At 37.6% G+C, this 12,501-nt stretch overlaps 1 protein-coding gene across 1 annotated transcript in view; it reads right to left on the reverse strand.

Moving 5' to 3' along the window:
- Positions 1–12,501, reverse strand: part of RAPGEF4 (Rap guanine nucleotide exchange factor 4) — a 145,180-nt gene that overhangs the window by 30,368 nt on the left and 102,311 nt on the right. The window contains exons 12-17 of the mRNA XM_062498001.1: positions 11,104–11,164; positions 10,301–10,377; positions 9,045–9,191; positions 7,648–7,763; positions 4,532–4,620; positions 2,233–2,311 (exon numbers count right to left, since the gene is read on the reverse strand). Of these exons, the coding sequence (XP_062353985.1) occupies positions 2,233–2,311; positions 4,532–4,620; positions 7,648–7,763; positions 9,045–9,191; positions 10,301–10,377; positions 11,104–11,164 (569 nt within the window). The remainder of the gene's footprint in view (positions 1–2,232; positions 2,312–4,531; positions 4,621–7,647; positions 7,764–9,044; positions 9,192–10,300; positions 10,378–11,103; positions 11,165–12,501) is intronic.

Below are 12,501 nucleotides of genomic sequence, written 5' to 3' on the forward strand. Positions count from 1 at the left end.
CTTGTCCTGCCTCCCTCTGACAAGCTGTAGCTCTGAGAATTTGGAAATTACCATTCTGTGAAGAAGAGGGAAACAGGGGCCTTGATCCAACACACAGGACTTATATCATGATCCAGGACAGGGGAGCATTGTCCTTTGCTTCCCTATAAAACGGAAGCGATGTCTTTTAATATTGCAGGACCTATATTCTTTAATGACCCAAAAAGACTTGGTATGCCAAAGGACGGCACAGAATAAGCACGGAATCCACAGCAAGCAATAATGGTACTTAGATGAAATGGTGTACCTGTCCATTCCTTTCAGGATTAAAATAACTTACAAATGACTGCTGAAAAAGAAGTGAAAACCCAAATAATTTATACTCTGTACTATGCTTGAAAGCACTTCAGTGGTCTAGCTCTACTCGTACTAGCATGCTGCCAGCTAAAATAGTATCCTAAGTGGGTGTAGGAAAATAGACTTGTTTTGATTAAAAATTGGGAGTTGAAGAAAAAGGTCTCTGTCTGAATCACCTTTCTTCCTTTTCTCTTTTAATTTCCTCATTGAGCATAACTAATCTCTCCTTAGTCTCACACCACTGGCGAACACTTTTGTCACATGATTTTGCTCCAAAAAGATGAGCTTTGTTAGGAACCTTTCAACTCTAACAATAAATTTCAATGTTACAATCAACAAAGCCACAGTTAGCTTTTCCATATTCAGAGTGGTCCAAATAAATAATAATTCAGCTCCAGGAAAACCAAAAACTAAAACACTAGGATACCAGTTACTTCCAGCTCCTCTCTGAAAAGAATTAACATGTTGCTTGCCATGACCCACTGAAGACCATGGTCCTAGCATCCTCTCCAGAACAGATTTAATCACAAGTGAATATTTATCCTTAAGCGTGATTATCCTTAACTTTGATTATCAGAAAAGCTTTTCCCCTATAAAGAGTGAGGTACATTTTGCTTATGGGTCTGATTTTCCCATTTATTGGATAGAGGTATCGAATTATAACTGAGGATAGAAAAGCCTGACTCTCAAATGGGCTGACTGAACAATATGAGCTAAATGAATCAGGACAAAACACCCAAACATTAAAAGTGTTGCCCTTTCTTCCCCTCTCACTGCTGTCAGCAACATCATTTCATAATACTTTTGATATCCAAAACAATGTGATTTTGGAAAATGTGTTTGTTTCAGGTGTGCAGACAATCTTCTACAGACCAGTTTCACGGGTCCAAAGGTTTTCAAAATCATTACTCTCCTTACTAGGAGTAACACAAATGGATTCTCAAGCTTGCCAGACAAGGACACAATGCTCTATTTTGTGGTTTCAGGAGGTGAGCTTTCCCAGATGTCACTCGCCCCACTGAGCTTGAAGGAAAGCACTTTCACACCAGTGCGATTCTAAACAAATAAATAGGGACCTGAAGTTATTATGCCCCTGTCAGAATTCTATAAAACAGAAAACATTATATGTTTATTTAATGTTCCCAGTCGCTTGATAGCTTCAAGTCACTGTGCAGAAGGAAAACTCTCTGTGTCCAACAGCTCCCCAAACTAAATAACCTGCCAGTAATTGACAGGTGGACATTTCACAGACTGCTGTGAAACATGCAGAGTATGAGAATCACCCCCAGCTCTCAATGCTCTCCACTATTAAGATTTCATCTTCTAGTATTCACATCCAATTGAAGTTTCTTGCAGTTTGTTTGCACTTGCTATAGACTATTATTACAGATTATTACCACTTTCTCATAACAATTAGAACAGCACCTAGGAATTACTTACCCATTAATCTACAAGTTCAGTCAGCCTCTTGCTAGAGGTAGCTTGCAGCTTGAAATCATTAAGTGGACCATTGAAATTGCCAAGACATAACTATCCCAGTTAAAATGCAGATGCTTAGTTCAGCAAAACCCAAGAAAGACAGGAAGGATACAGGAAGAGTAACCCAAACTTTTATGTAATTTCACTTATCTGGTGGACAGTACATTTATTTCCCTTGGAACAGTAATCAGCAAAGGAAATGCACATTTTTCATGGTCCATACTGTATCTCATCATGGGATATATACACTATCCATTTTAGAACTGTTGAGCTATGGACAGCTGATAGTCAGACACTGAGAATCTACTCACAAGGCACAGCCTCCATGGAATGTGATGTACTTCTTGAGAGAGGGAAGCTTCACTTTCATCACTGATAGGTATAATGGCTAGAGACTTTTCTCTTAAAAAAGGATATTGTGCCATCAAGGCTGGGCAGAGCTGGCTATTTGGCATAAAAACACAGTGCATCATAATAAAATCATTTAAAACAGAATCTGTGGGGAAAAAAGAGAAAGAAAACAGTCAATTAAGCCTCTGCAAACAGCTTGAGGATTTCAAGGATGAGTTTTCTTTCACCTTAACCAACTTATTAGCCCTCTACAGGCAATAGTGGTTTTTTGCATGCTCTTTGCAGGCATTAGGTACAAAAAAAGGGTCATGAACAAGTATGAGCTAAAATATTAAACTTTTAGTCTTGTCTGCATGTATTTTATTGCACTTATATTAACAGGCATTTGCCAGTGTCAAAGAGAAATCTGGCACAGCAAAAAGCCCCACATCTGTACTAAAGTGAAATATTTGGATATACCTCTCTACAAGTGTGGAGTTCTATGCAAGGAAGAATTAGGCCTTTCACACCTGGTATCTAAAAAGAGCTGTAACATTTGGCTTTAGGAGTTACAGTACCAGGCAGCACACTTAGTATATCCTGTCAGGAGAAGGCAAATAGTTTCATTCTGTGGTGATTTCCTAGCAGTGTAGAACGTCTAAAAGAGGCAAGTGGACAGTCAAATTTCTGGGTTTATTTTGATTCAAAAGTATCACAGCTGCTACAATTACATTAACACATATATGAACCATATGACTGACATTTTCTCTGACAAAACCCAGCAAGCTATTTTTTTCTGCTAAAATGACCTGTGGTAGAGCTGGTGTAAATCCCAGTTTGCCTTATCTTTGCATTTGTGACAACAAGAAGGATTTATAAAACCTGGCTGCAGAGGCCAGAATGAGTTTGGCAGGCTTATATGGAATCACTGAGAAACAGTGAACACAATGCCCCAGGGTGTAATTTCTACAGTGCAACTGTTGAGATAACAGAAACATTTACAAACACTGTAAGGGATGGCAGACGAAATATTAAAATAACTGTGCAATATAATATTGCATTATTGCCTTCACTTGTATAATTCCTATATGAAAGTATCTCTCAGTTGACAAAACTCACCTCTGGAAGGGCAGCACTTTTTAACTGTAATACCCAGAGCAAACTGTTTTTTAAATACTCTTAAAGGAATGCATAAATGAAAAATTCTGTTTTCCAGCATTCTGTGATCCTATATCCTAAAAATAACTTTATGAATTGTGACACATTATATTATATTGGGATATAGGTACAATCTTGTCACAATATGTTTCGGCAAAAAGTTTTAAAATATTTTTAAAATTATTTGATTTTGAAAAATATATAATACATGCATACTGCAATGGTAAACTTGTAATTATATGGCTGCAAGCCTGAGGAATAACATTCTGCTTGTAATTCTAGTAAACAGGCATCTATGAAAAGGATCACTTTTTTCCTGTCTTTAAAGTAGTGAAAACACACACTTTAAAAGGATTTCTGTAATTTTTCAATTATTCCATCATTCATGGACCACTATACAGGTTTCTCCAATACTATGAGGCCAAAAACAGATTAACTGGATTTAAGAACATTTTTGAATATGTACTTAGCAGACATCTATAGTGGAAAAAGAACCTGCAAAAGCAATGTTACGTAGTTTAATATATGTCTATGCATTACTTTATGAGAATTATGAGTATTTTTGTGTCTGACTCTTCAAAAATTAAAATAATTACTAAAATGTTAAGTCTGCAAATATGTTTATCCCTAGATGTAAATTCCTTGTTCTCTTTACATTGATGAAAAGCAGCCCATTAAGAGCAGATGTAGCAACCTGCATTCTTGGGACTCGACCCATGCTGTGGTGAGTTCTTCTCCTTTGAGTAACAACTCTTTTTTCCCTGCACATGGAAAAGCATCACAAACACAAAATTCAGATTGTTATACTTTAAATGTGAGATGAAGATCTGAGAACACTTATACTAGCACAATGTAAGTCAGGAGGTACCAAGCTATTGCACAGTATTAAAGTGATCTCCAGAACAAGAAGTACCATTACTGATGGGGTGCTCTGTCCAGGCCTTAAGGTTGTGCCTATTTAAAGTTGTAACTGCTGGGCTGGCACCTTGGAGGCTTTTGCTGTTCTACTATGACCTTAAAGTACAAATACACTAGAGCAGGCTTGGAAAAGTGGATTGCTATTTTTAATTCTGCATTTCCTCAATTCTCTTGGGGTTGTTTCAGAGCAGTAGACAGCTCTTCTGGGAAAAACTACCACTAGGTGCTTTTCAAAGCACCATACTGCAGTGTTCCCCCAGCAAATCCATTTTATGGAGTAGTAATAAAACAGCTTCTGCCATGCAGATACCTGTTGCTTCATTTAAAGTTGCTTCAAGGCGCATAGTTTCTAGAAAGTGCTCTAAAATTTTCTCTGGGGTTCCTGACATCACAATATACCTGAGGGAGGGAAAGGAGCAGTTAGCATCTCATTGCCAAAAGAGCTAATCAAGAAATAATTGTGTACCAGCAAGAAGATAGGACTGTTGTGCTGCTGTGTGCCAAACACCTGCTCTGACCAGAATCTCTGTGTGCTTAGGACAAAATCATTCACAGTCTTTGCTGGCTTTCCCCTCTGCAAACCTAGGAGCAGTAATATTCTCCACCCTGCCCAAGGATGAGAGACAGCCCCCTCCTCACACAAGTCCTTCAGTATAACACCACCATGGTTACACCACAATCAGATGGGCTGCAATGGTCCAAACTCAGAGAAGTACAAACAGAAACGCTCCTCCACTGAGAATAAATATCTCAGTAACAACAGCAACTTGCAGTCATTAAAGGGTCTTAAGAGGCTCATTATGAGCCTGAAATAAGAACTAGTGTGTATCAGTGTCAGAGCAAGGAATCAATTTCCTTCAGCATCACTGACAGAGATTGGTCTGGGAAGGTGGGGGCAAATACAAAATAGCATATGTCTTCAAATTTGTGTAATGCCTTGCATAGCTGAAGTAAATGTCTTTCAAGTTGATAAACTCAGACTTGTACCATTTCCTGGAATTAATTTTAAGTACCAGCAGAATATCATATGATATTGGAAAACTTGTCCTGTCATCTTTTTTTCATGGATCAGAGTTTCTTATATTTCCCTCCATTTTTTTTCAATCTTTGCATCTTTTTTTCTTTCTTACTTTTTTTTTTCGAATTCACTTGATAAAGTATGAAACTTAAAAAAAATAAAAGAAAAAAAAAGAAAGAAAAAAACCCTGAGAAGTGAAGATACTCTGCTCCTGCTGAGAAATAAGTGGTGGAGCTGAGCTCCTGGGAGCTTCTCCTCACTTTGAGCACTGACCGTCACAGTTCTTTTACCTGCCAACCTCTTTGGAAGAACTGTATTGATGTCCCAAGAACACAAACACTTGTTAAGCCAGTGCACATTCTCACAGAGATACTAACCAAGTATCTAAGTGAGTGAAGCAGAGAAATCACAGGTTGCTGTACTCTGAATATGAAAGTGAAAATGAACAGTGAAGTGACTTGCGGGGCTGCTGAATTCATCCTGCACGAGTGTGATCACCCATACAGAGTTAGATCTTGGGAGTGGTAACTTCAGAGCCAGTCCTCCCAAGCAAAGCTGTCACTGCTTGAAAGCACAGCTTGGGGAGCTGTGTAGGAGCTCTGTCTTCTCCTCCTCCACAGAGGAGGCAGTGGAATCCAAACCAAAAGGATCTGCTCCCAAAGTGAAGTTTTCCCCAAAGCCAAGATGAGAAAATTAGTTTCTTCTTCAGAAGAGGTGCCTGTCAAACTTCTCTTTTGGGTAGTCATTTTCAAAAGCACTGAACACTCAACTAACACATCCCAGTAACACAATCTGGAAATCAAGAAACATTTGGTAATTTTGGGTTGGACTCTTAAACATAAATGCAGCCACTCACTCTATTTACTATGAAAAGAAACATCATCCTCAAACACAGCAAACTCACTTTGAAGACTTTAAATATAAAGACACTTCCAACAGTATTTAAGAAGTAATCCAACTGGTGAAAAGCAGACAGTGAACCTTCAGGGTAACTTCCTCTTTTGGGTAACTTATGCCTATTGGTCATAGCTATCAGCAAAAGCTCTTGCTGGCACATTTATAGTACCCAAAACCTGACCAAATGAGTAAAATATTTACAGAAACGAAATTCTGAGCTTTACCTGAAAATATTCCTGGTACGTAAGACCTAAATACAGCCTAACTTAACCATTTACCATTCACCATAAATATCTCTGGCTGCTTTTATCAAATTCTGAAAAAAAAATTAAATAATACAAGTAATGTTGGTGCAAAGAGTTTGCAAGGAAGGCAGTGTTTCAAAATGTTCAAATGGAACTTTGGAACTACCACTTTTGGAAGCATGAAAAATGTCTCAGACCCAAGGAAATGGACTTAAATCTATGACCAAGTTGCTGTGTATTGCAGCTGCTGATGCAAATCCACTGCCTACAGAGAAGTTCCCTTTATGTAGACAAAGAAAAACTTGTATAAGAATACATGGTTACCTGGTAGTATAGATTGCTTTTCTAGATGTTTTAATAGATCAAGTGAAAAATGAAATAGAAGTTCCTGAAAAATGTGAAATGTGTATATTAAATGGAAGAAATGGTTTATTCAACCTTCAGAGACCTTTATATATCTAAATGTGCATTCAGTCATGCACATAAGTATATGAAATTCCAGATGAGATAAAAACTGTACCCAAAGTATTACACAATAAATTGGCTCTTTTTGACAGAAAGTGAGGTTCAGGGTAAAGGATTCAAAACTTGTCAAAATTGTTTGAATGCTTCTGAAGAAAATTGTGCATCCATTTGCAAATAATACGTTTACAAAGCCTTTAGGGGTTTTACCAATGTTCAGAATGATAATAGCCTCACTCTACTCTTATCACAGTAGTATCCAAACAGAATTGTACTTTTTCTCTTTCAGTAAGAAAGGAAAATATAGTTAATATTGTTATTACAGTGCTAAACTATTCTGTAAGATAAGCTCTGCAACTTTCATTGCCTGAGATCTTTGTTTTGTATATAAATTATGCATAGCAAACTCTTATTAGCATCTAAAGCTCAAAATACAAAATAAAAATATACGTACTTAACAATAAAACAATGTATTTTCCTCATGTCTTTTACACAGTAACTCAAATTAATGAGGTTTCATCAATCTCTGTGCTTACTCTATTTGGAAGCTACTACTTGAGATAAGTATTTACACTGAGATCTTCAGGTAATTATTGTGTAAAGATACAGAGCTGATGTGCTGCTAGAAATGGATATATTATTGAGTATGGGGCATGTGCTGAGAACTAAATAAAGAAAACTTTATATGCACTGCAGTCTTCCACCAAAAGGGAATGGAATAAGGAATAGGGTATTGTTTGGATAACAGTAGTATTAGAAAAGGTTAATAACTGTCTGACATTGCACTACTGAATGAAAACATACTTGTGCTGCAGCTGTGAATTTCCTTGATTAGAAATTCTGTTTCCTGCTGGGATCTTCTCCAACACCAAGACATCTTGGTCGTGTTCTTTGAGTCTTACTGTATTTGCTTCCACATCCTAGAAGACAAGTTACTTTTAATAAATGTGACTGCACCTGATTTGGGTGATTAGTTACATTAACAAACTGCATGGCTTTCAAACACAAAAGACTGGTGTTGGTTCTTTCCCCCTGTATTTATTCTGTTTTCCTCACAGGCAGATTCATGAAGGAAGCACTGTCACCCAAGCAAGAAGCAGAGAATTGTGGGAGAGACTAGAGCAAGAACTATGTTGAAAATCTCCATTTTATGGAGATGTCAAATTAAAAAAAAAGTTTGCTGAAAAACAGTCTCTCCACAACTTGCCATATATAATGGAATCTCTATCCCCACTTACACAGAAACACTATTTTCTGCAATCTGACTTTTCCCTAAAATAAAATAATTAAAAAGAAAAAAGAAGGTAGCATTTAAAAATAGGAAGTCTTAGCCCAGTAAATTGTTCATTTTCCACTACCAGCTCATTCATAGTAGAAAATGAAAAAGTTAAGTATAACGTGCATTCAAAAAACACTGATAAAAATTAGCAAGACCACGGACTTGGATCCTGTTTGAAGTACAGACCAAATCATAATCAGTTGTAAGTCTCTACAGCCAACCCAACCTTACTGCCAAAGGGAACCTCATTCCCTTTTGTACAGTAACCACAAGTAATTTTTCTAGTGGAGTACCCTTTCTGGACTGGTTTTATTGCAGCAATACTGGGCATATATAGAATAAAATACAGGATGATACCGGTTTTGACTTCCTCTACTATGAATGACCCAAAAATAATCTGAAATTACAGAATTACAGTTGGACTTTAGAATACATTTACCCCAAAATGAATAAAATTAGTCTGGGAATATCTTTCTAGATTTCTCTGATAAAGACACTGTGTAAACACATCTGTAAGTTACTCCATTTGCCACTTGATTCTGCCTTGAAACTCTTGAATTTAATGTACTTTACACTGACCTATGAGGGAGAAGGGGTGATCTTGTTTTTTTTCAATATTTGCGTGGAATATCACCAGGAAATCCTGGGCAGCATAAGGAAAAACTGAGCAGGGCAAATGATAGATTACAGAATGTGAGAGACAAAAAGATTCCATTTGGTCACATTTTCATGTTTGAGCTGGGAACTGAGAGAGGAAAGGTGATGAACATATTCTTTACCTGACCTTCTAGACTGTTACATCTCTGTTACACAATTAGGCATGCTACAAACAAGGTTTTTATATTAATATATTCATAGAAATGACAGCCTCTAGAAAAAAGCTCTGATACCACACTGAGAGGGCAGCCCTTCCCCCTCTTACCCTAAGGATCCTGTTGAAGTCCTCCTTGTCTACTCTCAAGAAGTGGCAGTTGTCTTCCCGCAGAACAATGGATGCTGCTCTGGGAGCATCATTCACGAGTGCCAACTTGCCAAAATCATCTCCTTCGTGTAGAGTACATACCACACCCTGCACAGAGCAAAACATTTACATGCAGAAACCCATCATTACTCTGGATTCTATTGAAAGTCCTTGTACAAACACTGGACTCCACAATCAAATACCAAAACAAATCTATTTGGCAGGAAATCAACAGCCAAAATAATGACTAGGAAACAATACTTGATAGCTGGTTATTACTATTACTAAAGAGACACAAGAACAGAAAAGAATCAGCTTTTTCTCTGAAATTGCATTCAGCTTGAAGGACTCTTCTCAGCCTGCTGAAGACAGAAAGTTGTTGACTATTTTGTTTTTTATTTATAGAGACCCTAAAAGATAAAATCAAGTTTGCAGAAGTAACACAGAACAACACATCTCCAGCTGTTGTACATCAGGAGCACTCTGTTTCCTCCAATTTACAGTAACAGAGGATCTGGCCCACCCAGTGATGTAAAAAACATGATTAAATATGTGTTACTTTAAGAACAGATTTAGCACTATGCCCCCTGTGCTAGATTTTGACAAAATGCTTTATTTTCAAAACGAGGATTCTCAGTCACTAAATGAGAAACAAAAAGAGAATTAGGGTTTTTAAAGACCCAAGGGATTTCTGTCTACCAAGATGTATTTTGTTTGCCTTGAAAAATCTCTCTCATAAGAGGAAATTTAATAAAGATACTTTTTTGTCTATGGATTAACTGAAATGAATAACTGGCATAAATTTGGAAGAAGTTCACCCAACCTGAGAACAACCAGTCACAAAGCAATATTTTTGTCAGACATGCATGAGAACAGTTAGTCATCCAAATGCATGCAGGTGGTAAAGGGATGGGGCAAAACCCCCATGAGAGAGAAGTCTGGCAATTCACCAAATTCTAGCAAATTACTTTGTCCTAAAGATACAGATGTAACTGTGATGGATTAGATTCAGAAACTGTGTAACATATCCCAAAATTATAGAGCAATCTACTGGAAGTATAATCAGTGAAACAACCAGATCATTTCTTAATAAAATTACAATCTATTTGTTTTGTCATACAAGGCTATTTTTCTCTGAATTAAACTGCATTCCTTCAAAGTTTACTCTTACAATTTCAAGAATAACAATTATATAAAATAGCTTCTGAAAAAAATACCTTGCCATAAATGACAACGTTTACTGATCCCTTGAGGACAATGTACCAAGAAGTACCTTCTTCTCCCTGATTAAATACTACAAGAGAGAAAAAAGATTTTATGGTTAGAATACAGTTATTCAAAATATGGCCAGATTCTGCACCAAATAAAATTCAAGGTAACTCTACAGTCATATAAATGTCTACCTTATAAAAGGGCATATTATGATTTTAAAAGCAATTGCCTTCAGAATTTAGAAGAACAAAGAATTCATACCCATATAGTAGTTATTTCATGACAATGATGTGAAAGTTGCTTTTGTTCCAACAACTACTTTATCAATATGTCAGGCTATCAATTACTAATTAGCACACAGGTTGGATCCCACTAGTAGCACCACGTTGTAACCTAGTTCTCTAGTGACTGTGAATTGAATATTCATTTGCTAAAATGTCTCAGTATTAGCATGTCTGAGTAATATACCATTTCAAATCCTTTATTTTGTGCAGGAAGATTTTTATTAAATACAGGATTATATTAAAATACATTTTAAATAGAGACTGGTCGAACCAAAAATTCTAGATAAAAACACACCCAAATTGTAGGTGATACATTCACTCAACCAAGGATACAGAATCAATTTTAGTACTGTCCTCCAATCTGGCAACAGACTAAACTAACATCATCACCCTAGGTTTTAAACATGAAGTGACAATCAAGTTTGAAGGATGCATCCAGTTTTGCTCTTGTCATTGAAACATTAGGAATTTAAATGTTCATAGAGCAGGTAAGAAAGAGATCTGCCAGGACTCCATTTACTTACAGACTGTTCCTGCTTTGGGATGTGACTCAAAAATGAGGACACCTGCTAATTCTCGTTTTACCTTAAAACAGAGAGAGAAATGATAGTTGTTATTATATGTATCTCATTCCTCCTAGTGATGAGGTCACATAATAAAGCCCTGCTGTACTTTCCTTCCCTCTGCACCATTGATCGGTCATTGGTCTGTTTCACTTGATTTCTTAACTCCTATTGATTGGTTTCACACAGCTACATTTCCTGGCTCCAAATGGCTCAGACAAGGGGATCTTTAAGATACAGGTCTCCACATCCTTCTTTGTACACACACACACACACACACACACACACACACACACACACACACACACACACACACGTGAAATGATCATCAACAATTAACAAGATCTGAAGAAAGTTTCAAATGGTAATAGTTAACCTGTTACAGGAGATAACCAGCGATTGTCAGTTACTCCATGGAAGCATTCCTGCTCTCTCCTGAGAAATCTGGCTCAGAGTGACATCAGTCTGTCTGCTTCTGCTGTGCCAAGCTGTGAGGCACAGCCATCTGGACTTGCTGAGTCCCCTCTCTGCCTGACAGCTTCCCAGGCAAAGCATCCAGCTCACCACTTCTTCCAGGAACTGGAGAATGTGACACTGCCCTTGGTGTCAGCTGGCTCCTCACTGGGTTTATTTTGCCCCTTGGTGTGATTAGCTCTAACTGACTGGGCAGTTGTCTCTAGTGAGAGAAATACTGCTTACAACTGATTTTTGTCACTGTAAACACAGTGTTAGTGCCACAAAATATTAGCACTGGAAATCTTGTATGATCCTGAGCTCTTCTGTGTGCTTTAGGTTTCTCCTCCTACCACCACAAGTCTCCAAGGACTTAGAGGCCGATTTTCAAGCAGCAGGATTCATGTATTCTGAAAATGGCAGCTGGTGACAAGCCATTCTTCAGAGGTACTGCTACGTACTTCAGTGTAACTTAACTGTGCCAAACACAGATCACAAGCTGGCTTCAATATGCATTAACTAGTAGCATTTTCACACCACTCTCTCATTTGTTTAAATTAAAAAAAAATAATTAGACCACAAAGAAAGACTTGGGAAGGAACTCTCAAATTCTGGGCACAATCCAGACGAGAATCTGATGGCTGCATCTCCTAAGATGGGTGGAAATACGGGCACTGATGTACTTAACGGCATCCACCCAACCTTGGTGCTCAGGCACCAAGTACAAACATACCACATCAGCCACCTCTCCTAGAACTCTTTCCTGACAATCAGGGCAAAGCACTCCTTTTTTGCAGCCTGGAGAAAAAGAGAGATAAACAGAGGTCTTTGGACAGGTTTTTTAAGTACACTGACCAATGAACACACTCAGAGGCCTGTGATTCCTGTAACACCTAGATCACCAAA

This window comes from Cinclus cinclus, chromosome 9 (assembly GCF_963662255.1).
Source record: "Cinclus cinclus chromosome 9, bCinCin1.1, whole genome shotgun sequence".
Taxonomy (NCBI): Eukaryota; Metazoa; Chordata; class Aves; order Passeriformes; family Cinclidae; genus Cinclus; species Cinclus cinclus.